The following is a 24,941-nucleotide window of genomic DNA, read 5'->3' as shown; positions in this document are numbered from 1 at the left end:
CAAATTGGAGCTGCAGCTGCTGGCCTACACTACAGCCACAGCAACGTGGGATCCTTAACCCACTGAGCAAGGCCAGGGATCAAACCTGCAACCTCCTGGTTCCTAGTCAGATTCATTTCCACTGTGCCACAAGGGGAACTCCAAAAAAAAAAAAAAAAAAAAAAAAGATGTTAAGGCATTCCAGTCATGGTTTATCGGTAATGAACCTGAGTGAGCAGTGCTCATGTGACAAGGCCCCAAGGGGTGGATTTGAGAGTGATCAAGGAAATCCAATTTGGAGATTGATTAGATGTGGGGCGAGATGGAAAAGGAGTCAAAGGTGAGCATACAGGTGGAGGATACAAAGGCTGTCACCATGGCAATAGCCATGGGGACAGAGATGGAGGGATAGATGAGGGTGCGGAAGGAATGAAAATCTACTGGATCTAATGATGGGTTTTGCATGAAGGGGATGAGAGGGAGTGAGCAAGTCATCCTAGATTCCCAGATCTCTGTTTAGATAACAAGGCGAGTCAGACAACATAGGAATAGAAGCAAGTGTGAAAGGCTTTGGGCAATTACCGGACTTCTCTGAGTCTCAATTTCCCCACATGTAAAATAAGAAGAATGATATCCACCTCTTGGCGATGCCACAAGAATTAAATAACCTGGGAAAGTGCAGGGCATAGAACAAACTCTCAATAAACACTTTGGGGTGATAGCAATAACTGTGCTTGCTTACCGGCCAAGCACTTACCCTTCATAACAACACTATCAGGTGGGTACCATTATTATCCCTATTTTACCAACATGGGCACTGAAGCACAGAGAGATGAAGAAGCTTGACCAAAGTCACCCAGTCGGGTACCTGGCAGAGTGTACTTTCCTAGCCACTGCTTTACACCTTACTCCCTCTGGGACCTACAACTGGACTTGAGGGAGGAAGAGAGAAAAAGGTAGGAGAGACGGAGAGTAGACCTGATCAATCATTTATTCCAAGACTAATTTTTATTTGGAAATGCGCCTCCAAAACTTGGTGGCAGTATGGGGACAGATGGCCCCTGGCTTGCTTGTTTACTCTCTTTCCCAGCCCAGGGTATAGGATCCTTGGGGTTAAGGCACAGGTTCAAGTTCTCGAGGGTCAACACCTCCGACAGACTCAGTGGTCTGGGGCCTGGGGCTGGTGCAAAAAAAATGAACCAAGTTCTACTCTGGACTGTTTCTCGGTCAGAGGCCCTGGGCCCTTGGTACCAGGACTGCGGCTCCTTCTGCAGCGGCTGGTGTCACCCACAGGCCAGCTGTGGCCAGGTCCTGGTAGGCACGAAGATGGGGGCCAAAGAGGCTAGCAGAGGTTAGTTTTCTGGTGCTGGGTCCCGTTTATCTTCCTGAGGGGTGGAAGCTGCGATGGGAGCCTCTTCTCCGCCATTGAGGGACTTCTGCTGCTCACTGCTGCTGGGTGAGGGGGTCCTGTTGTCACGGGACCCCCAGCGAGTCAGGCGCTTTAAGGAGGAGTCTCGGCGGGCAAGTAGAGGGTGCTGGAAGCCTGTGAAGGAGCTGCTGGTGGTGGGACGCTTGTCTGGCAGAGAAAAGGCAGGTCTCAGTAAGGAGCAAGGTGCATGCAAAGGGGAGAAGTTGAGGGACCCTGCCTCAGCCCTTGTAGGGGAGGAGAACCCCCTGGCTTCGGTTCTGTGCTGACTCTGTGGGCCTGAAGTATTCCTTCCTCCCTCCCCTCCCCCTCCCCGCTCCAGGGAAACTGCCGGGGCCTAACCCTTCTCACCTCCAGGTTCAATTGGATGCATGAGCCGGTTCATCTGGACATTCCAGTGTTTCACATTGGTACTGGCCTGGCGCAACTTGCGCTGGGCAGCCTATGAGGGCAGAACCAGTGGGGAGTGGGTCAGAGCCACTATCCAAGACAAGGCATCTTAACCTTCTCAGGTTCACTAGTCCCTTAGAGGCTGACAAATAATTTCTGGGGAAATTATTTCCCCAGAAAAACTCATGTATGTTCATAAAGAGTTATGTATATGAACAGAGTTGGTATCCAATTTCAGGGGACTAGGGGTTCCCATCGTGGCTCAGTGGTTAATGAACCCGACTAGTATCTATGAGGATTAGGGTTCGATCCCTGGACCCAGTCAGTGGGTTAAGAATCTGGCGTTGCCATGAGCTGTGGTGTAGGTCACAGACATGGCTCAGATCTGGCATTGCTGTGGCTGTGGTATAGGCCAGGAGCCTCAGTTCCGATTCAACCCCTAGCCTGGGATCCTACATATGCCATGGGTGAGGCCCTAAAAAGACAGAAATGACAAGAAAAAATTTCATGGGATTCATAGACCTTCAAAGGGTCAAAAATAATCATAATTTCCACTTAGGTTTTTCTTTCTTCCTTTTTTTTGGCTGTGACTGCAACATGCAGAAGATCCCCGGCCAGGAATCAAGCCCGGGCCACTGCAGCAACCTGAGCCATAGCAGTGATAATGCCAGGTCCTTAACCCACTGCACCACCAGGGAACTTCATAGTTTCCACTTATTAAGCAGCTAGGATGTGCTAATATCTATTTACCTATTTATTTATTTTTGCTTTTTAGGGCTGCTTCTGCAGCATATGGAAGTTCCCAGGCTAAGGGTCCAATCAGAGCTGCAGCTGCTGGCCACAGCCACAGCCATAGCCATATCTGAGTCAAGTCTAACAGACAGATTCAAAAGAAGTTAAGTGACTTGCTCAGGGACACACATGGAGCTCTAAAACACTGCATCACACCACCTCTCCAGGACCTAATGCAAAAACCTCTGCTCCGGTGCAGCCATTAGGTCGGGGGTGGGGGGGAATCACAGAGGAACTTTCCCTTTTATGATACTTATGTCTGTGTTTGAATTTTCTACAATGACCATGTATGCCAACGAAGCAAAATAAAATAATCAATATTAGTAAAAACACAACATGAAAAGTTAAAAAAAAGTCTGCTATGGAGATGTGAACTCCGAAGAGTAGAGCCAAAGTACAGGGATAGTAAAGCAGGGGCTGGGAGAGCAGGAGATTTTTCCCAGATTAAGAACAATGATTAAAAACAGCAGCTAATGTTTCTTCAGTGCTTACTACCTACAAATACCACGTCTTGTCACATTTATTCTTCATAATAAGGCTATTACCAATCCCCTTTCCTGGATGATGGCCTTGGTACTAGAGAAGTTAGGTAATTTGTCAGAGGTCACACAGCCAGGCAATGAGAGAGCCGTGGTTTGAGGGAAGGTTCCAGAGCCTGTGTGCTAAGGTGCTCACCTGTGTCCCTGCCTCTCACTCCACCCCAGGGCCTCACCTCCACGTCCTCGTCGGCCCTCTGCCGGTTCTGCCGCACCTCCTCCAGCTGTTGCTGCGCCTGCTGCAGGGAGCGGCTCTGCAGCTCCATCTCCTGCTGCAGCTCCTGCTTCTCCTGCTGCGCCTGCTCGATGTAGCGCTCCTGTTCCTCCTTCAGCTGCAGCAGCTGCTTCAGCTTCTCCTCCTCCTCCTCCAGCAGTCTGCCGGGCATGCACTGCGTCACCTCCACAGCCAAGGCGCCTCTCAGGTGCTCAGCAGGAGGGCGGGTGAGGGAGTCGGGAGGGGAGCCAGAAGGGGTCCCTCAGGCCTACCTGGTCTGGGCTAGGCGCACGGCCTCCTCGTCCCGCCGGGCCTTCACCTCCAGGTGCAGGGCCTCCTGCAGCCTCTGCTGCATCTCCTCCAGCTCCTGGATGCGCTGCTGCTGCCGGGCAGCCTCCTCCTTCTTCAGCTCCATCTCAGCCTGCATGGAGGCCCGGGCCTGTTGGAGGATGTGGAGCCAGGTCAATGGGGGTGTTGGGGAGGAAGGTGGCAGGTATGCTGCCCTTTCCCCAGGGCTTTGCTGGACCAGCCCAACTAGATATCTCCGGGTGAGGCCCGGGGTTGTGGGGGGGGGGGTTCCTTCACATCAGGGTTTCCTGATCTGATCCCCTTCAGCAAGCCTGACTAGGTCAGATAATGATCAGTGAACAGATGGAACAGATGCTACATGGGGGAAAGGGGCTCTAGTCATCTCCTTTTAGCACCAGCGTGAATAGTTATTATCACACATTACAGTATGTTTTATAATTATAATTAGGCTAGTGCTAGGAAGGGAGTAACTGTAATTATAATTGTTATGACAATTATAACTCATAGTGTTTCCTTAGTTGGTCCCCCCCATACCTCTGTAAGCCAGGTTCTATTGTCATCCACACGTCCCAGGTAACTGAAGCACAGAAACGCTAACTTGCCTGAGATCACAGGGTTCCTAAGAGGCAGGGCTCAACTGAATGCGTGTCTCTGACTCCAGATTTAGATCTCTTAAATCCTAAATCTGCCTCTATACTCCTGGTTTGTCTTGGCATTCATCACCCCTTCCTCTCATCCTGCGTTCCCCAAACTGGTTTCATTAAAAACTCAGATCAGGAATTCCCATTGTGGCTCAGTGGTTAACGAATCCGACTAAGAACCATGAGGTTGCGGGTTTGATCCTTGCTCAGTGGGTTAAGGCTCCGGCGTTGCCGTGAGCTGTGATGTAGATTGCAGATGTGGCTCGGATCCCGTGTTGCTGTGGCTCTGGTGAAGGCCGGCAGCCACAACTCTGATTAGACCCCTAACCTGGGAATCTCCATATGCCGCGGGTGCAGCCCTAAAAAGAAAAAAAAAAAGAAAACAAAGAGAGAGGAAAAAAAAGTTCAGATCAAGTCTAGTCCAGTTTAGGTCCAAACTTATACCCAGTCGCCTGATCCTGTCCAGGCAGCGCCTCTATTGAAGCCCCACCCCCAGCCACGGTCTTCGAACCCCGCCCGGCTCTGCACCCAGCACTCAGCTCCAGCCCTCGGGAGTCTCAGGCCCCAGCCCCGCCCCAAACCATCTCTCCTCGCAAGCCCTTCCTCGGCCAGGTTCCTTATCCTGTCCCACCCCTGGCACAGTCCCTGTCCCATACCCATCTTTCAAGCTCACTGACTCTGTCCCCCATCTTTCAATCCCCGCTGATTCTGTCCCTCATTCTGTATCCTGCCTCCACAAGCATCCCTCGTCGTGGCTCCGCCCCCAGGCGGGGTCTCACCAGGTCCATCAGCCCACCGCCTCCGCCCCGGGTGCGGCCGCACCTGCTCCGCCTCGCGCAATTGGCCCTCGAGCGCCTGCTGCAGCTCGCGGTGCTGGCTGCGGCGCCGCTCCTCCTCCTCCTGCAGCAGGCGCTCTGCCTGCCGCTGCGCCTCCTGCAGCAGCTCCAGCTCCTGCAGCTTCCGCTCCTTCTCCTCCTGTAGCTGCTGCAGCCGCAGCATCTCCTCCTCCTTGGCTGCCCGGCGCCGCTCCCGCTGCTCCCGCTGCTCGCGCCGCTTCTGCTTCAGGTCCTTGTGCAGCGACGTCTTCCCCTCTGCCTGCAGCCGAATCGCCATCTGGATGGCTGCAGAGGAAGCGGGAGGGGACCAGCTAGGGGCAGAGAGGCCTCGAGGTGGCCCCCTGCCAGGAGAGGGCTTTGGAGTCCCGCCTCGCGCTGGGCAAAGTGCTATCATCCCCCCACACCCCTTTTCACAGATGAGACGACCGAGGCCCGGTCAGATTCAGGCCAACCGGCGAGCACCCACCAGCCGTCCACTCCTGGCGTTGGCGAGTGTCTGAAGCACTCATCTCGTACGTGCGGGAGGCCGTCTTCACGCAGAACATGCAGCGCTTCCCCTCTCGGTCGGGCAGCACCTGGGAGAGGGCAGGAGGCTCCAGACAGGCTGGCGTCACTGGGTTCAGGCCACAGCCGCCCCAGGGGGGCTCCAGCTCCAGCCCCTGCCCCTCCTGGCTGAGCCCCAGGGGAACCCCTCCCCCTCCGCCAGGAGCCTGCGTGGCCTGCTTGGGAGGTCGGGTATAGGGATGCTTGTGTCCCCACAACTTGGCTCTTTGAAGGTAGGACCGGTTTCCTCCTGCATGGAGCCTAGCACCTAGTGGCCTCCCAGTGTTCATGCAGATCACTGTCAAACATCTCCAGTGACAGTCACTACTGAGACCATCCATTTTCGCATGGCCCTGCCTGGCAAGAAAGTTCTCCATTCATTCATTCCACAGATAATTTTATCAAATCTCCTGAATGCCACTCATTGCTCTGGGCATTTGGGATACTGAGATGTGCCCAACAAACCAAATCCCTGCCTTCCCTAAGCTCACATTCTAGTGGAAAACAACAGCTACCCCATATTGAGCTTCATGGGTACTAGGGTCTGTACCAGGCAGTTTATGAAAGTGCCAATTTCTCACCAATACTTATTATTTTACATTTAAAACATTTGTTAGGTCCACTTTACAGAGAAAGAAACTGAGGCTCTAAGAGTCCAAGAACTTGCCCAATGCACACCGCCTGTTAGTGGTGGAACTGGATTTCTGCCTAAATCTGAGCTCTTTCCACAGTGACAGCTGTTTCCTTATGTGATAAAAATGGACAGGGCCTAGAAAGGCTATAATAATGTTTCAAATGTAAAACAATAAGTGTTGGTGAGAAATTGGAACTTTCATACAATGTTGGTGAGAATGTAAGATGGTATAGGCACTATGGAAAACTGTTTGGCTGTTCCTCCAAAAGGTAAACACAGAATTACCATGTGAGAGAGTTCCCCTTGTGGCTCAGTGGGTTATGAACCCAACTAGTATCCATGAGGATACGGGTTCAATCCCCAGCCTCGATCAGTGGGTTAAGGATCTGGTATTGCTGTGGCGTAGGCCAGCAGCTGCAGCTCCTGTTCAACCCTTAGCCTGGGAACTTCCATATAACACAGGTGTGGCCCTAAAATAAAAGGAAAAGAAAAAAAAATTACTATGTGATCCAGCAAGTCTACCCCTAGGTATGTACCTAGAGAAAAGAAAATACATATCCACCCAGAAACTCGCACCTGATGTCCATAATGGCATTATTCGCAATAGCAAAAAGATCGAAACTACCAAATATCCATGAATGGATGAGTAGAAAAACAAGATGTAGTATATCCTTACAGTGGAATATTATTCAGCCATAAAAAGGAATGAAGTCCTGGAGTTCCCGTTGTGGCACAGCAGAAATGAATATGAGTGGTAACCATGAGGTTGCAAGTTCAAACCCCGACCTTGCTCAGTGGGTTAAGGATCTGGCATTGCCATGAGCTGTAGTGTAGGGCTCAGATCCCATGTCGCTGTGGCTGTGGCCGGCCGGCAGCTGTGGTTCCGATTCAACCCCTAGCCTGGGAACTTCCATATGCCACAGTTGTGGCTCTAAAAAGCAAAAAAAAAAAAAAAAAAAAAAAAAAAGGAATGAAGTCCTGATTCATGCCACAACATGCTTGAAAATGTTATGCCAAGTGAAAGAAGCCAGGCACAAAAGGACAAATATTATATTATATTATTCCACTTATATGAGGCACCTGGAATAGGCAAGTTCATGGAGGCAGAAAAGCAGAATAGAGGTTATAGAGGCACTGAAAGGGAGGAAGGATGAGTTATCACTTAATAGGTGCAGAGTTTCTGTTTGACATGATAAAAAAAAAAAGCTTTGGAAATAGATAACTGTGATGGTTACATGTGAATGTACTTAATACTACTGAATTGTAAAATGGTTAAAAAGGCAAATTACATTGTGAAGTATATGTTTATGTATTTTACTACTTTTTTTTTTTTTTTTTTTTTTTTTGCTTTTTAGGCTGCACCTGCGGCATATGGGGGTTCCCAGGCTAGGGGGCGAGTAGGAACTATACCCACCAGCCTATGCCACAGCCATGGCAAGGCAGGATCTGAGCTGCGTCTTCCACCTACACCACAGCTGACAGCAACGCCAGATCCTTAACTCACTGAGCGAGGCCAGGAATTGAACCTGCATCCTCATGGATGCTAGTCAGATTTGTTAACTGCTGAGCCACGACGGGAACTCCTAATTGTTGTTTCACACCTCTAAGATAATGGGCAGGGCCCAGGGAGGAAAAGGTGTGGGAAGGAAGGAAGAATAGGGAGGTATAGAGTTGCCAAAGGGAATGGAATTTGGGTGAAGGAGAAAGACGTTTCGAGAGGATTTTTAGAAAAGTTTTGCTGGGTAATATGAGCCCTAAGCCATCTATCTCCTCTGAAATCTGGAGCAAAATCCACATTATTCACCCATGATTTTAGTATTTGATCTGTAGTTTTGGGTTTTTTTTTTTAAAGTACTGACATATGGAATCTAAAAACGAAAAACAAAACAAATGAACAGGAGTTCCTGTTGTGGCTCAGCGGTAAGGAACCCAATTAGTATCCATGAGGATGTGGGTTGATTCCTGGTCTTGCTCAGTGGGTTAAGGATCCAGCATTGCCGTGAGCTGTGGTGTAGGTTGCAGATGTGGCTCGGATCTGGTGTTCCTGTGGCTGTGGTGTAGGCCAGCAGCTGTAGGTCTGATTTGACCCCTAGCCTGGGAAACTCCATATGCCGTGGGTGTAAGCCCTAAACAGAAAAATAAATAAATAAAATTTTAAAAAATGAACAAAGCTAACAAAACATAAACAGAATTATAGATTCAGAGAATAAATAGGTGTTTGCCAGAGAGTAGGGTGGCAGGAGTGGAAAGGAAAATTGACAGAGATTCAGAGGTATGAACTTTCAGTTGCAAAAGGAGTGAGTCATGGGTATAAAATGTATAGCGTGAGGAATATAGTTAGTAATTATGATGACACAATTATCTTTGCATGGTGACATCTCATAACTAGACCTATCATGGTGATCAGGTTGAAATATATAGAAGTATTGAATCTCTATGTTGTGTAACAGGAACTAATGTAGTTATAGGTCAATTATACTTCAAAAACAAAACAAATCCGTAGAAAAACAGATCAGATTTGCAGTTGCCAAGGTGAGGGGGTGGGAGAAGGGGAACTGGATGAAGGCAGTCAAAAGGCACAGGCTTCCAGACATAAGCTAAGCAGGTACTAGGGTGCGATGTACATGATAAACATAGCACTGCTCTATGTTATATGTGAAAGTTCCTGAGAGAGTAAATCTTAAGATTACTCATCACAGGGAAAAAAATGTTCTATTTAATTTTGTACCTATATGAGAAAATGGATGTTCACTAAACTTGTACTAATCACTTTATGATGTAAGTCAAATCACTGTGCTGTACACCTTCAGCTTATAAGGGCTCTATATCAACTATATCTCAATAACGCTGGAGGAAAAAAAATAAAGTGTGTTACTTTTCCAAAAGAAAAAAAAAAAAAGAGTGCTGACATGGCTAAGAATGGCTCTGAGGACTCAGATAGGCAATTGACCTTTGAACAATGCAGGGGCTAGGGGTGCCTCTGGCCAGGCAAAAATCCACATATCACTTTTGTTTTTTCTGCTTTTTAGGGCAGCAGCCGGGGCATATGAAAGTTCCCAGGCTAGGGGTCTAATCAAAGCCACAGCAACTCGGGATCCGAGCCTCATCTGTGACTTACACCACAGCTCATGAAAATGCTGGATCCCCGACCCACTGAGAGAGGCCAGGGATCCAACCCACGTCCTCATGGATGCTAGCTGAATTCGTTTCCACTGCGCCACAACGGGAACGCCCATGTATCACTTTAGTTAGCCCTCAATACCCCAGTTCTAGATGCAGATTCAACCAACTGCACACGGTGCAGTGCTCTTGTATGTGTTTATTGCAAAAAATCCATGTGTAAGTGGACTCATGAAGTTCCAGCCCCTGTTGTTTAAGGGTCAACTGGATTGAGGTTATACTCATCTAAGCAGAAATTTGTCACTGTGGGAATTTCCGTCGTAGCTCAGTGGAAACAAATCTGACTAGTATCCATGAGGACGCAGGTTTGATCCCTGGCCTCACTCAATGGGTTAAGGATCTGGCGTTGCTGTGGCTGTGGCTGTAGCCAGCAGCTGTAGCTCCAATTCAACTCCTATCCCGGGAAACTCCATATGCCACAGGCGCTGCCCTAAAAGACCAAAAAAAAAAAAAAAAAAGAAAGAAAAGAAAAGAAAAGAAATTTGTCACTGTGGCTCTTCCCACCTGCCCTCCCCCTCACCCCCGTGCCTTCACACTACACAGGAAACCCTCTGGGCCTTGAGATGTGCTCCGCCAGTTCACCTGTCCCCCTCACCTCCACGCAGCATTGCGCATCCAGTGGGATGGTACCCCTTTTCTCCTTGCAATCTTCACTCCCAAAATAGCAGAGGCAGCTGGGCTGCAGCTGGAACCAGCGTTCTGCCCAGTTCCTCCGCAGGTGTCCTCGCTTCCACAGGTAGCCCTGCCAGCCAGAGCAAAGTCAGAGGCATGCCTGGCCCCCCTTCGCCCCTCCCTGGGGTCCTCCCCTTGTTCCCAGCTTGGCCTGACCTGCTTCAGGACGTCTTGGATGAGCTCCTGGTAGACCTCGTGGATGGCCATGCTGAGGGTGTCCCGCCCCACGCCTCGCAGACAGCGGCCCGAGTTGAAAAGCTCCAGGAACTGCCAGACGCTGAGCCCGCCGGAGCTCTGGGCTGCCTGGGCCTCCTGGGCCAGCAGCTCCTCCAGCTCCCCCAAGCCCACCTCCAAGCTCATGCTGCTGAGCACCTTCTTCAGCAGGTATTCCACCTGGAGGGTGAGGGAAGGCCTGGTGGCTGCCGCAGGCAGTGTTGCCGGTGCCAACACCAGGGGGCGCTCCAACACCAACATCAGGCTCCCAGGGCCTGGGCAGAGGTGACCAGGGACCAGGTTGAGGGAGGGGGTCAGAGGACAAAACACTGGTGGACACCTGGGTAGAGATTTGGGAGGGGGTCCTGGAACCCCACATTCAATTCAGGCATCCCCTCTCCTCCCTCAGCCCCACTCCTTCCTGCCTTGAATGAAGGGCAGGGTGAGGTGGGAGCTGAGGGCTGGGGGGCCAGGCAGAGGCAGCAAAGCATAGAAAATGTCAGAGGGGTTACAAGGGCCCCCTCATCCAACACCCTCACTTTGTAGATGGCAAAACTGAGGCTCAAAGGAGGAAGTGACTCGTTCTGAATCACACAGCAAGTTGGTAGCAGCCAGAACTCAATTCAAATCCACATCCCATTTGAGTCCTGATTCCAAGCCCCAAGCCCCAACCCTGGGGATCCTTCCCCTCCAGGAGGGCAAGGGGATTGGGGCTGGGAGTAAGCAGGGCAGGGACAGGAAACCTGTTACAGAGGAACAGGAAGTGGTGGTTGGGGTACATCCTGCTGCAGTATGTTCACACTGCATGTTGATCACAGCAGCAAGCAGCTCTCCGGCCTCCGAGAGGCCACCTCGCCCTGCCTGCTGTGGGTCTGACAAAGGTGTCCACCAGGTGTCTCAACAGATAGATACACGTCCCTCTACTGCCCCAGCAGCTTCAAGGAAACTCTCTCCAGGATTTTCACTCTGGGGGCTGCCACGTCTTGGCTGGGAGTTGGGGGGGGGGGCACCCTTTGTTCTATCCACAGACAGAAGCGAGGACATGAATCTGAGTGCAGTTAGGCCAGGACTTTGTGTGAACACAGCAGCCCCCTGGCCAGTGTACCCTGCTCTAAAGACCTAAATTTGCCCTGGTATCTTCACAGCTCCCAAGAGGGCTTAAGGGTCAGGAGAAGGCTTTTCAGGATGGGGGCAGGGGGGCGGGGGGTGAACAGAGGGAGGATGCAGGTCTACTGGAAAAACAGCACCTGCCCTGGCTTCACCCATGAGGTGAGGAGGTAGAAGCTGGATTTGAGGCCTCTACTCCCAGGGTGCCCTCTCTGGGGCCCTGCGGCGAGTCTGTTGGGGCGCACTCCCCCCCCCAGATAGGGGAAGATAGGAAGAGACGAGCTGAACCAGGGCCAGACCTGGTTGCTCCCTTGGAAAAACTGGAGCGATGTCCCCGGAAGGTCTCCATTCCCCTAACAGAGCACCCTCTCAGGCTGCCACAGTGCCTGAGGTCCTAAGTGTTTTCGTTTTGAAACGGCCAGTAATGCATCAGGCACTGACACCTCGGTGTAGACAGAATTTGCAGCCCGCTTTCCTACTGTGAGGGAAGCTGGTTTTGGACCTCCTGGGAGAAGGTGGAATTGCTCGGCTGTGGGGCAGTGCTGAGCGTCTGGGGACAGCTGGGTGTGGACAGGTGCGAGCGCAGGGAGATGACAAAGAAAGGGGATGTGGGAAAGTGCCAAGGCAATTTGGCCTCCTTCATGGTTTTGCTGAGGCCTGGCCCCCAGTGATAAAGTGCCTGAGGTTGCCATCGCCCTCACCTCATCAGGAACCATGATCAGAGGGTACTTGTCCTCAGACAGGAAGTTGAAGAGACACCAGAGGCGGAAGGCATCCTGGTTGGAGAGCATGCTGTTCCCGTTGCTGTCCACCTGGTAGTTCTTCTTGGCCGTCAGGGTCCAGCACAGCTCATCAAAGTGCTCCTTAACGAAAGCCCCCTCCTCCACCTGCCACCAGACCCACATGTCAGCTGAGAAGGCTGCCCGGTCCCTGCTCTGCCACTAACCTGGCTCCAGCTGGCTTCTTAGGGTCGTCTAATCCCTGCTCCCAACCCTGACGAGTCGGGGCTCGAAATTGAGGAATCCCTGAGCTGATTATCAGGTAACTAGCTGGTTCCAATCACGCTACTGCCTCCCCCCATCCACATCCATCCAAGTCCCCGGCCAACAGAGAAACTGGCCCCTCAGCCCAGGGGAGAGAGAACAGGAAGCCCAGAGGGGGGTGGATAGTCAAGAAGAGCCTGAGATGACAGTGACAGCTGAGAGGAGTTGGGGGATGGACAGCTGGGAGGGCTGTGTCAGGTACAGGCAGAAGCCCAGCAGGGAGGGGGTGAAGGTCATGGGAAAGGTGGTGGCTAAGACAGAGATGAGACTGAGAGCCAGTTAGGAGGGGCAAGTGGCTGGCACGTGAAGGAAGGGGGTGGGACCGCAGGGATGGGCAGAGGGGACAAAAATGGGGGTTTGCAGGGGGAGGAGTTGGGGTGGCGGTGTATTGGTGTGCTGGCCAGGTTGGGAAGCAGGGAGAGCAGAGAGCTTCGAGGGCCCCACCTTGTCCAGGATATACTTGTTGAGGTAGGGCATGTATCCTTGGCTGGACACAGGGCCATCGTCATCATCTCGGAAGTGCTCCTCCAGGGCCACGGGGTCATGAGGGATGTGCAGGACTGTGTACAGGTTGTGGGACAGCACCTGAGACAGAGTGGCAGTTTGTCTTCCTGGACCCCAACCAAAACTGGGCCCAAGGGCTGTTCCCACCTTCCCGCTTGTCCCCTTCCATCCTGGCTAAGGCTTCTGCACATGGTATTCAGTTCAATCATAACTAAAATTCATCTGTAAAAATTATATGTGTGTGTTTATATACACCCAGGAGAATGTTATTCAGCCATAAAAAAAAAATAAATGAAATCTTGTCATTTGCAACAACATGGGCATACCTTGAGGGCGTTACGCTAAGTGAAGTAAGTCCAACAGAGAAAGAAATACTGTACAATCTTGCTTATATGTGGATTTTTTTTTCCTGCTTTTTTAGGGCTGCACCTGAGGCATATAGAGGTTCCCAGACTAGGGGTTGAATTGGAGCTGTAGCCACCGGCCTAAGCCACAGCCACAGCAATGTGGGATCTGAGCTGCGTCTGTGGCCTATACCACAGCTCATGGCAACGCCGGATCCTTAACCACTGACCAAGGCCAGGGATTGAACCCGCATTCTCACAGATACTAATTAGATTCTTAACCAGCTGAGCCACAACTGGAAATCCTACGTGGATTTTTTAAAAACGGGGGAAAAGAGGAGTTCACAGATACAGAGAACAGATGAGTGGTTTGAGGGGTATGGGGTGGGGAGTGAATGGGTGAAGGTGGTCAAAAAGTACAAACTCTGGGAGTTCTCTGATGGCCTAGTGGGTTGAGGCTCCTGCGTTCTCACCGCTGTGGCTCTGGTTGCTGCTATGCGGCGTAGGTTCAATCCCTGGCCCCGGAATTCCCATATAGTGCCTGTGTGGCTAAAAAAGAAAAAAAACCCCAAAAAACAAAAAAAGCCCCAAAAAACAAGAGTGAACCTGAAATAAATAAGTCATGGGGGAGTTCTTGTGTGGTGCAGTGGGTTAAGGATCCAGCATTTTCACTGGAGCAGCTCAGGTCACTGCTGTGGCTCGGGTTCAATCCCTGGCCTGCAAACTGTTGCATGTTGTGGGTGAGCCCCCCCACACACCAAAAAAAAAGAAGAATAAAAATTAAAAAAAGGAATTATGGTCCCGTCTGCTCTGCCCACAATTCCCACGGGCAACCAGCAGCCCAAAGGCACATTTGTTCCAGCGCAGCCTCCCAATCCGCTCCCGCAGTGTGGGGACCCCGGGCATCCACATGCACCCTCACGGACATTGCTTCCAATCTTTGCAGGGACAAGGTGAAGGCCAGTGAAACGGGACAATACCTGCCCTGCAGAGGGGCTGCGAGAGAAGGGTGAGATGAGTGTGCCAGAGTTAGGTCTGCACAGAGCAAATGTAAATTCTCTTCTTGTGTACAAAGTGCAATGTTTACCCAATTAACAAGATGCAAAAGACGGACACTACCAAGGACTGAGGAGGCTGTGGAGAAACGGAGGCTCAACATGCTATAGCTGAAGTGTGAAATGGGTCTTTCTGGAGGGCAAGTCTCTATCAAACATAAAATTGAGTTTGACTCCCATTTTTTTTGTTTGTTTATTTATTTCTTTTTAGGGCTGCACCCTCGGCATATGAAGATTCCCAGGCTAGGGGTCTAATTGGAGCTGCAGCTGCCGGCCTACACCACAGCCACAGCAACGCCAGATCTGAGCCTCGTCTGCGATCTACACCACAGCTCAAGGCAACGCCAGATCCCTAACCCACTGAGCAAGGCCAGGGATCGAACCTGCACCCTCAAGGTTCCTAGTCGGGTTCACTAACCACTGAGCCACAAAGGGAACTCTCACCTCCACCATTTTTAATCATTCAACCTGCAGTCACTCAAGGAAACAGGATTACCTGGACAAGAAAGCTCACTGAGACGTTGTTTAGAACAAAAGGAGCTGGATGGAGGTAGCCTGAGGCTCCTTCAACTGGGGACAGTTACACTGTGTCATCGACCCGTGGGTGGTTGAAAAATTTTACTTCTGCCTCATGTGTGCTCATGGGTAAGTGGTTTAACTTCCCTGAGACCTTAGTCTGTGAGGAAAATAAAGGGCCTGCTCCACAGGGAGTTGTGGAATGAAGAGCTTACGCACGTGGCCCATAGTGCAATCATATAAACTGCTTAATAACACTTGTAAGCTATTTATTTTTTTTGGCCACACCTGTGGCATGAGGAAGTTCCTGGGCCAGGGATGGAACCTGCACCATAGCAGTGATCTGAGCCACAGCAGTGACAACACTGGGTCCTTAACTGCTAGGCCACCAGGGAACTCCAGTTGTGAGCTATTTTTATTACTATATTTGTATGAACAGACATGGAAAGATATACATACTATACTGGCAGATTTTAAAAAAGCATGCTGTAGAATGAAATATTTGTAAGATATTATGTGTGCAGAGATTATATTGAATGGTATTAAACTGCTATTTTAGTAGGTCAAAACAATCAAATGTCAGCAATTTCATACAGTTCAAGCTAATATGCTTATTTGTACATAGACAAAATCTAGAAGACTCAGCAAACTGTTAAGCTATTATCCTACCACCCACCCACCCCTGGGGGGGGGAAAGGAACTTTCACCTTTTTTTTTTTTGCCTTTTTAGGGCTATACCCGCATATGGAAGTTCACATGCTAGGGGTCAAATTGGAGCAGTAGCTGCAGCAAAGTGGGATCTGAGCTGTGTCTGTGACCTACACCAAAGCCACTACACCACAGCAACAGCCACAGCAACACAGGATCCTTAACCCACTGAGCAAGACCAGGGATCAGACCCACATCCTCATGGATACTAACTAGTTCCACAGCAGGAACTCGAACTTTCACCTTCTTTAACACTATTTTTGTCTTTGAACTTTTTATATCAGTGAAACATGTTTTATAATAAATTTCAACTTCTTTAAAATTATATTCTTCTGCACCAGAAGCATACAATATTTTCATGGCAAGAATTTTCAGCTACAGAGATGAAAAACAAAGGGTGCCATTAAGCACTGTTATTAGTGTACCATGCTATTACACTGTTCTGTAATAACATTCTTTTGCTGTTCCCTGTTTGTGTGAGCATTTCTGGGTGTTCCCTAATCCTTGAGGGCAACGAGGACTCTAACCTCCACCCTACCACAGAGCTGGGTCCAATGTGCCCCACATGCTAAGCGTTTTTGACTAACTCAAGTCTAACTTAAATGCTTCCAGGGTTTCCTGACATTCTCAGTGTAAAATCTTAAGTCCTTCCAGAGACTTTGCTCTGCACCTTCTTGACCTCATCCCTCTTGCTCACTTCTCTCCAGCCATTCTGGCCCCCTTCACATTCCTCAAAAGGGCAGGGCACACTTGCTAAGGCCTCAGGGCCTTTGCATTTGCTATTCCTTCAGTCTCCTCCCTTTGATCTTTATTTAGATGTCACCTTCTCAGGAAGGGCTTCTCTGACGACCTTATTTAAATCTTTAAATCCCATCCCCTCTACCCTCCCCACTCTCTACCCTCACTTCTGCTTTATTTTCCTCCCTGTCCTGTATCTTCTTCCATCACATCATGCATGTTTTCTTATTTTGCTTATATTTTTTTTCCTGCTTTTTAGGGCTGCAACCACGGCATATGGAGGTTCCCATGCTAGAGCTCCAATTGGAGCTGTATCTGCTGGCCTACCCCTCAGCCACAGCAAAGATCAGAGCCGAGTCTGCAACCTACACCACAGCTCATGGCAACGCTGGATCCTTAACCCACTGATCGAGGCCAGGGGTCGAACCTGCAGCCTCATGGTTCCTAGTCGGATTCGATTCTGCTGCGCCATGATGGGAACTCCTATTTTGCTTATTATCATCTGTGTTCCCTGACTAGAATGTCAGCATCATAAAGGTGAGGATTTTTATGCTTTATTTACTGCTGTATCACTGTGTCGGGCATTTAATGGATACTCAATAAATATCTGTGGAATGAACTTAACTCTTCAAGGGAGAAGTAGGAGAAAATACGAAAGTCAGAAGGACATGGGCTGAACCTTTTTGAGCACATTAAGCTCATTGGGCCCCAGTTTTCATCTCTCTAAAAATGGAGTTCGAGGACCTAATGTACAAGTCCCCTCCGGCCCAGCAGCACCAGTTACTCGAACCGTTCCTCTCCTGGGTTTGTTGGCCATGCTCTCTTTGAAGACCTTCCTCACCTGTGCCTTTTGTCCGTGGAACCTGAGGAGCCCAGGGCAGAGGCTCTGACCCCTGTGGGCCATCGGGCGGCAGGACAAAGGGGAATTAAAGGCGCCGGACACTTGGGGCGCAGAACCTCTCCAGAGAGCTCCGCGGACCTGACTGCCAGGCTTCCTGTGCCCCGGGCAGCGAGGGCGTGGCCAGAGGGTCTGCGGGGGTGGAAGCCAGCCTGCGCAGGAGCTCACCTGCTGATTTCTATCAACCCTTAGCCCTGGAGGCTGGGACTCTCATCACCATCCTTTTACAGATGAGGAAACCAAGGCTCAGGAGAGGGCAGGGGTCTCCTTCCTTATGGTCTGCCTCCACCGCCTGCTCCAGAGGCTGTGCTGCACTGGCTCAGGTTAAGCATCAGAATCACCTGGGAAGCGGGTTGAAACTGAAATGTGCTGAGGCCCACCCAGAACTACTGACTCAGAGTTTCCAGGGGTGGGGCCCAGGTGTCTGCGTTTTCACAAGCTTCCACTGGGTTCCCCCAGAGAGGACTCTCAGTCTCCCCCACCCACCCAGGCAGCCTCTGACCTCTGGCTGGGCAGCCACAGAGAGGCTTCATTTGTTCACCCTTTTCTCTGGAGGCAGGTGGTAAAGTAGTTCTCCTTGGGGGCTTGGGAGTTCCCTAAAAACTCAGTAGTGGAGACGGGTGCCTGTGATAGGGACGGAGCAGGAGAGCTACACAGGTAGTTGTAGAAGTCCCAGTAGGGGACCACAGACAGAGGGGGAAACATAGGGAACTTTGGGAGCCCATTGTAAGTTAATCCTCACCCAGGAAAGCCATCAGAACATTAGGGAATTGAGCAGGCTTGTTTAACTATAAAACCATAAATAAAAGCATGAAATAGGCCTCAGGGCATTAAGTGAAAGATAAAATGAGGCCTGCATTCAAGTTCAGCAAGATAATGATCCTTGAGGCCAAGGATAAGAATTTAAGGGAAAAATAGCATTACAAAGTAGGAGACCCTCATTATTTGGAAACCTGAGATGATTCAACGTATTTTAGCAGATGGTACCACCCTTCTGCTGATTTGAATAAGCGCCATGACAGTCCTAGTTTGACCTCATGGGGTCAAATACTCTCTTACTCTATACAAAGGAGGAGCTAGTGATAGAAGCCTGCCTGAAGAACAAGGATGAAGGCAGTTTTCCCCCCTCCCCACCTTCCTTGGATGATAAAACTGTAGCCCACCTAATCCTCGGGGCAGAGCCTCCTTGCCTGCCCGCTTGCATCTCTCACAAGCATCCTATCTTAATAAATCTACTTCTTGCGCATCACTTTGTCTTTAGCTGAATTCCTTCTGGGCTGAGACACAAAGAACCTGAGCCTCAGTGAGTTCAGACACTAGGTGAGTGATTCCAATTAAAACAATGTGGGTTCAAGTCCTAATCTGGGTTTTGGCTGGGTTTGAGTGCCAGCACGTGGGTTCAACTTCCAATCTGGGCTCTGGCTGGGTTCTAGTCAGAGGTGTTTTTGGTTTCACCAGGACCGTGGTTCTGCAGTTCTCAGACTTCAGGAGTAGATGCAGATACAGAGTTTGGGAATCCCTAAAAGTGGGAAGCACTGGCTGCAGAGAGGGTGGCTAAGCTCTCCCTCCTAGATGGCCCGACATCTCTAAATGCAGCTAGGTGCTAAGTGACTCTTTTATTTTTATTGTCTTTTTTTGTCTTTTTAGGGCCGCACCTGTGGCATATGGAGGTTCCCAGGCTAGGGGTTGAATCAGAGCTGTAGCCACCGGCCTACACCTCAGCCACAGCAACGACAGATCTGAGCCGCGTCTGCGACCTACACCACAGCTCACGGCAATGCTGGATCCTTAACCCACTGAGCAAAGTCAGGGATTGAACGTGCAACCTCATGGTTCCTAGTCGGATTCATTTCCACTGCGCCATGACGGAAACTCCTTTTTTTTTTTTTTTTAAGTGACGACTCTTTTAAATTATATAGATCTTTTTTTTTTTTTTTTTGCAAAGTATGACATTTATTTATTTATTTATTTGTCTTTTTGCTATTTCTTTGGGCCGCTCCCGCGGCATATGGAGGTTCCCAGGATAGGGGTCGAATGGGGAGCTGTAGCCACTGGCCTACGCCAGAGCCACAGCAACGCGGGATCCGAGCCGCGTCTGCAACCTACACCACAGCTCACGGCAACGCCGGATCGTTAACCCACTGAGCAAGGGCAGGGACCGAACCCGCAACCTCATGGTTCCTAGTCGGATTCGTTAACCCCTGCGCCACGACGGGAACTCCATATAGATCCTTTTTAAGAGTCACTGAATGTATTTTCCTCAACCAGTCGGTGTCAAAGCAAAACAACTATCGCCAGGAATTTTAAAAGGTGGGAATCTCTGGATTGGCTGTGTGCCTGCTGAGAGCACGAAGGTGCTGGGGGGGTTGGGTGTCAGCATCAAAGGAAAGAGAGACACTCAGAAAAGGGAGAGGAGAAGATGTACCAAGGATCAATTTCACCTCTGATGTACTTTGATAAAACTTATTTTCTTTTTTCTTTTTTTTTTTTTTTTTTGGTCTCTTTGCTATTTCTTGGGCCGCTCCCGCGGCATATGGAGGTTCCCAGGCTAGGGTTCGAATCGGAGCTGTAGCCACCAGCCCACGCCAGAGCCACAGCAACGCGGGATCTGAGCCGCGTCTGCAACCTACACCACAGCTCACGGCAACGCCGGATCGTTAACCCACTGAGCAAGGGCAGGGACTGAACCCGCAACCTCATGGTTCCTAGTCGGATTCGTTAACCACTGCACCACGACGGGAACTCCGATAAAACTTATTTTCATTGGCTAACTGGATAGCTTGGTAATCCCCAGTTCAGCCCTCGGGCTTTACAGATGAGAAACCAGAGGTTCAGAGTTGGGCAGTGACTTGCATAAGGTCACCCTGTGGAGAAGAAACAGCGGTCTAAGCCTATCCAGCTCTGAGTCAAATGCTCTGCACAGCACTGGATCATCCTTCTCCACATTCTACTTTTTGTTTGTTGTTTTTTCGGCCGTACCCTTAGCATGTGAAAATTTCTAGGCCAGGGACTAAAGTGAACCACAGCAGTGACAATGCCAGGTCTCTAAGCTGCCAAGCCACCAGGGAACTCCATCCTCTACATTCGAGACTAAGGAGGCCAGCAGCAGGTAGGAGTCAGAGTAAAGCTGAGGAGCCTAGTTATCAGAGTCCTGGGCTGGAGCTGCTATTAACCTCTCCTCCACCAAGGAGAAGGTTGCTGTTCTTCTCCAGAAGGGGCAGTGCCCAAAGCTCAGAGACCCTCAGTGGGTGGGCAAGAGAAACTAGGAGCCCCAGTTAGAGGTTTAGGAACTTGGGAGACCTTAAACAGGCCAGAAGGGAAGGCCCGGGTTGCCCTCTCTGCCTTCTTGGCTCCTGCCAGTCAGGGGCAATGTGGGCCTCCTAAGGCCCTCATTAATACATGCAGCTCCAACCACATGCCCAATCTCAGCCCCCCAGGCCTGGTGGTTGGGGAGTGAGGAAGCCCCGCTCTCAGCTGATCACCCAGGAGGCCTAAAACCAAAGCTGCTCCCAGAGGGAAGAAGGTGTGGCCCTTAGGAAACCCATCATCCCCCAGGCTCCCCTCCTGGCAGCCCTCTGTGGGGATAGGTACGTACTCCTAGAGGCAGTTCTAGGGACCCTGCAAAAATGCACAGTCCTGGAGATCCCCTGTGGTGCAGTGGGTTAAGGACCTGACGTTGTCACTGCAGTGGCTCTGGTTTGATTCCCTGGCCAGGAAATCCTGGGAAGATGTTCTGCTGGAGATGTGGCCAAAAGAAAACCAACTCACAGTCCTCGACTTCTGAGAAATTCTGTGTTCAACCTACACCCATTGTGGGCAGAAGCGCCATCCTCCACTCCTACTCATCTACTTGTGTTTTTCTCAACCCACCTGGTCAAAGGCTAGTGGACTTTCTACAAGAATTCAGAGGAGTTCCCGTTGTGGCTCAGTGGTTAATGAACCCGACTAGCAACCATGAGGTTGCAGGTTCGATCCCTGGCCTCACTCAGTGCGTTAAGGATCCTGCCGTGAGCTGTAGTGTAGGTCGCAGACTCGGCTCAGATCCTGCATTGCTGTGGCTCTGGCGTAGGTCAGCGGCTACAGCTCCAATTAGACCCCTAGCCTGGGAACCTCCATATGCCATGGGAGCGGCCCAAGAAATGGCAAAAAGACAAAAAAAAAAAAAAAGGATTCAGAGAAGAAAAACTCATCTGATCTCTCCCCCAAGCCTTCTCTTGTTCAGAGAAAACAATCCTGACCCCTTGGGTGCCTCTCAGAGGACTTGCTGTTCTTCCTCCTCCTCCGGCCTCATTACATTACAGTTCTGCCAGGACAGCAGCCCTTCTACCAGCCCCACAGGGGAGAAGAGGGACCAGCTTGCACTACGCTGGTGCAGGTCTCCTGTCTCTTTCCAGCTGAGGATGCCGCGGCCAGGGACAGTTTTAGTGAGGACAGGCTGGCCCCTACCCCCAAGATCTTCTCCCTTTCCACCAAGTCTTTTAGGGGAGGGAGGGTGCTGCTGGCTCTCATCTGCTTCTCCCTCTGCCTTCTGACCACTTCTCTATTGCTCTTGCTTTTCCGGCAACCCCACCCCCAACACTATCACTACTTCCTCCCATTCCAGTCTCTACCACTAGAGGTTTGAGGGAAAATTGCCTTCCTTATTCTTCTCTCCTATGACATGGGCCCTGCCATTTCTGCCCCCGCCTCGTCCAAGACTCCCACTGCTAGCTCAGATTCCCAGAGCAAACAAGTATTCTGATGAGTGGGTTGAAATCTACACTGATCCTGTGTGACCACAGAGCCTACTGGCAGTGGGCTCAGTTTGAGCTGTGATGTGGTACAAAGACAGCGGATGGTTCAAGTGTGCAAGCTTCTCGTGTAACCGTCCTTGCAAATACTCAACCTGTGGGGGTGGGGAACAGGCATCTGCCCAGTTAGAGGCCAAGACAGGCACTCAAACTAGGAAGCCTTTCTGCCTGATGGGACCAGGAAAGGGGAACCACCTGAGTGCTGTATGTTCCGTATATGAGGGGCCGCAGGTAAAGGAGCTGCAGAAAATGAACCTTGGAGGCAACAATCCGTGGAGGTTGGGATTGTTCCTGAAGGATATTCAAGGGGCAGAGTGGAAGGTGGATGTAGGGCATGGCGTTTCTGCAAGGATGGATTTAGGATGATCTGTTTTTCTTCTATTTGTACTGAAGACCTCACTAGATTACATCACGTGCAATAAAAGGATTTAAGTAGAACGTAGGGAAGAACCTGCTTGTTGGGAGATCCTCCCAGACGATCTAAGGTGGTAGTGGACCCTCCACTTGGGGGAGCCAAGGTCATTTATTGGATGCTCACACGTCTGGCTAAGGGGACTGTGGGATAGGATCAGTCCGGGACAGCCAAGTTCATCATGTCTGAGTTCCGAAAAGCAGGGGGTTGGAATGGGGCTGGGGTACAACGTCTGTCCTGTTCCATTCATCTCTCAGGTTTCCAGGGGCCTCCCAGTGGTGAGTTAGAATGGAGGTTTCCGGAGTTCCCATCGTGGCGCAGTGGTTAACGAATCCGACTAGGAACCATGAGGTTGCGGGTTCGGTCCCTGCCCTTGCTCAGTGGGTTAACGATCCGGCGTTGCCGTGAGCTGTGGTGTAGGTTGCAGACGCGGCTCGGATCCCGCGTTGCTGTGGCTCTGGTGTAGGCCGGTGGCTACAGCTCTGATTAGACCCCTAGCCTGGGAACCTCCATATGCCACGGGAGCAGCCCAAGAAATAGCAAAAAGTCAAAAAATAAAATAAAATAAAATAAAAAGTTGAAAAAAAAAAAAAAACCCAAAACCAGAATGGAGGTTTCCTTGAAACTGCACTCCTCCTGGGGGAGGGGGGAGGGTGGTACAGGGAAGACACCAGGCATCTGTGGCCCAGCCACACTCAATAAATACTTGTAGTGAATGAATGAACCCCTGAGGCAGGTCCCAGAGAGCTGAGGCCTGCCCTGCTTCTGTCTCCACGTCCCGGGCTCCCAGGGCCGAGGACCTTGTTTCTTCCCCACTAACTAGGGTGAAGATAGAACTAACCCAGGACTGGAACAAGGATGGAGAGAAACTTTTCAGCCTCCCAGGAATTATCTAAGACCAGGTAATGAACTTCAAGGGCAACCAAGGATGAGGTTCTTCCTGGGCTCAGAGTGTACCCTTTCCTTCCCTACGTGAGGTCTCAAGACCTAAGGGAAGAGGGTGTGCGGGGGTGAGGGTGATGGGGAGCTGAGCGGCAGTACCACGGGTCTTCAGTCCTGTCCCTGCCCAGCGCTATCCCGCCTGGGAGGCAGGGTCCAGAGGAGCTGCTCTCCAGCCATGGGCGGTGAGACTCAACCCTCTCTCTCAGCTGGAGAGGAAGTGACTGACAAGTACTAGCTACTGTCTCTCTTCGATGCCAGGAGGAAGAAGCAGGAAGGAGCAGGGTGCGTGCCTGAGCTTGACTCTGGGGAGACGTGTGCTCATCACACGGAGTCTGGGATGCAGTTTGGCCTGTGGCCCTCAGGATCCCATAATGCCACCTCTACACCCCCGCTCCCGACAGCTGGGGGCCAGGGCCCTGGGTGATGGCTCTGCACACACCTCTCTGGGGCCTCAGGACGGTGGGCAGCAGCACCCACCAGGCCATGAGGCCCCACTTACCCAGTTCGGGCCGCCACCCCTCCTGGGCCTCTGGGTAGCTGGGCACCCCTGGGAGGAGCTGAGGCCACGCCTAGCCCCCCGGCGGCGGGGGCTGGGATGAGACCGTCTGCCCGCCTCCCCTGCGCCCCGCGCTCCCCTCACCTTGAGCTGAGACTTGGAGACCTTGCCGCTCTTCTCCACGTCCAGCGCGGTGAAAGCGTACCAGATGGACTTGAGCAGCTCCTTGCGCAGGGCCATGGCTGAGGCGCCTGCCCGGCCCAGGGGCGGCTCTGACACTGAGATCCGGTTTCAGGAAATGCAAACGGCTGCAAAGACCGCAGAAGGGCCGAGGCGCGGAGCGAGAGCTCCACCTGCCTGCTCCTTCAGGCTCCCCACGCTGGCGGGACTGGCCTGTTGCTCTGGCGGCTCAAAGCAGCCCCACTCCGGGATCCGGAACCGGGGAAAGCCCTGGAGAGCTAGAGGCCCGGTTCTACTCAGCCTGGTGCCCTGGGTGAGGCCCTTTAGGAGTCTCTCAGCCCCAGAGCCTTCTGCATCCTGCTGGGCTCCCAGAGGCAGCTTGCGGAGGGAAAAGTGGGCCTATTGTGGCTATGGGGTCAAACATCCTGCAGCACGTCCATGCTCACAGGTGGGACACTTTGGATAAGTACCTCCACCTCCCTGAGCAGTTTCTCTGGCAAAGCAGAAGTGCTCACCTGGGAGAGCTGTAAAGAGGTGCGGAGTGGATGTAAAGCAGAGAAGGCGCTGGAGACAGCACTTCTTTTAGGGGCACTAACGTTACTGTGGTGTTGGGGCCTCTTGGGTGGCATCAAACAGGCAACAACACAAACCTGAGGCGGGAACCAGGCTGGGGCACCTCCAGGTCAGGACATGGCCTGGATTCACCACCTCCCCACCCTCTGGGCTTTGGTGCTAATTGGCACCAGAGCAATGTCCACGCTGGGGCCCCTGGCCCAGATCTGGAGATTCTGAACTCACAGGGGTGAGCCCAGCCTCAGGAGGGCTGGGAGTCAGAGTGCTCCA

General features: G+C 51.3%; 1 protein-coding gene across 2 annotated transcripts; it reads right to left on the bottom strand.

The window, feature by feature from the left end:
* Positions 1–968: 968 nt before the first annotated feature.
* On the bottom strand, positions 969–24,171 carry DEF6 (DEF6 guanine nucleotide exchange factor). Of its 2 annotated transcripts, XM_001929239.7 has the most exons (11): positions 24,063–24,171; positions 12,960–13,100; positions 12,174–12,359; positions 10,309–10,545; positions 10,076–10,222; positions 5,590–5,698; positions 5,110–5,408; positions 3,610–3,776; positions 3,300–3,498; positions 1,757–1,847; positions 969–1,555 (listed from the first exon to the last, which is right to left on the bottom strand). In XM_001929239.7, exons 1-11 carry the CDS (start codon positions 24,156–24,158, stop codon positions 1,332–1,334), a joined length of 1,896 nt encoding a protein of 631 aa, XP_001929274.1. In that variant the 5' UTR covers positions 24,159–24,171; the 3' UTR covers positions 969–1,331. The 2 variants fall into 2 exon arrangements, with proteins under 2 accessions (XP_001929274.1, XP_084824027.1); XM_084967901.1 differs by lacking the exons at positions 10,076–10,222; positions 10,309–10,545; positions 12,174–12,359; positions 12,960–13,100; positions 24,063–24,171 and adding an exon at positions 6,505–7,027 and having other exon boundaries at positions 5,590–6,252.
* Positions 24,172–24,941: the final 770 nt, after the last annotated feature.

This window comes from Sus scrofa, chromosome 7 (assembly GCF_054392235.1).
Source record: "Sus scrofa isolate SSC_HxYL_T2T_F1_AM1 chromosome 7, Sscrofa_HxYL_maternal_Yorkshire_Landrace_v2.0, whole genome shotgun sequence".
Lineage (NCBI taxonomy): Eukaryota > Metazoa > Chordata > Mammalia > Artiodactyla > Suidae > Sus > Sus scrofa.
Note: the sequence above shows the minus strand (reverse complement) of the source record. Positions and strands in the feature narration are given on the sequence as shown.

Excerpts from the sequence above, each read along its gene's own strand:
- DEF6 (XM_001929239.7), bottom strand. The coding sequence starts at position 24,158 with ATGGCCCTGCGCAAGGAGCTGCTCAAGTCCATCTGGTACGCTTTCACC. Across the intron at positions 10,223-10,308 it reads TCCAAGACGTCCTGAAGCAG|GGCTACCTGTGGAAGCGAGG; the intron begins GTCAGGCCAAGC and ends TCTGGCTGGCAG. Across the intron at positions 1,848-3,299 it reads GGGCCGACGAGGACGTGGAG|GCTGCCCAGCGCAAGTTGCG; the intron begins GTGAGGCCCTGG and ends CTGCCCTCATAG.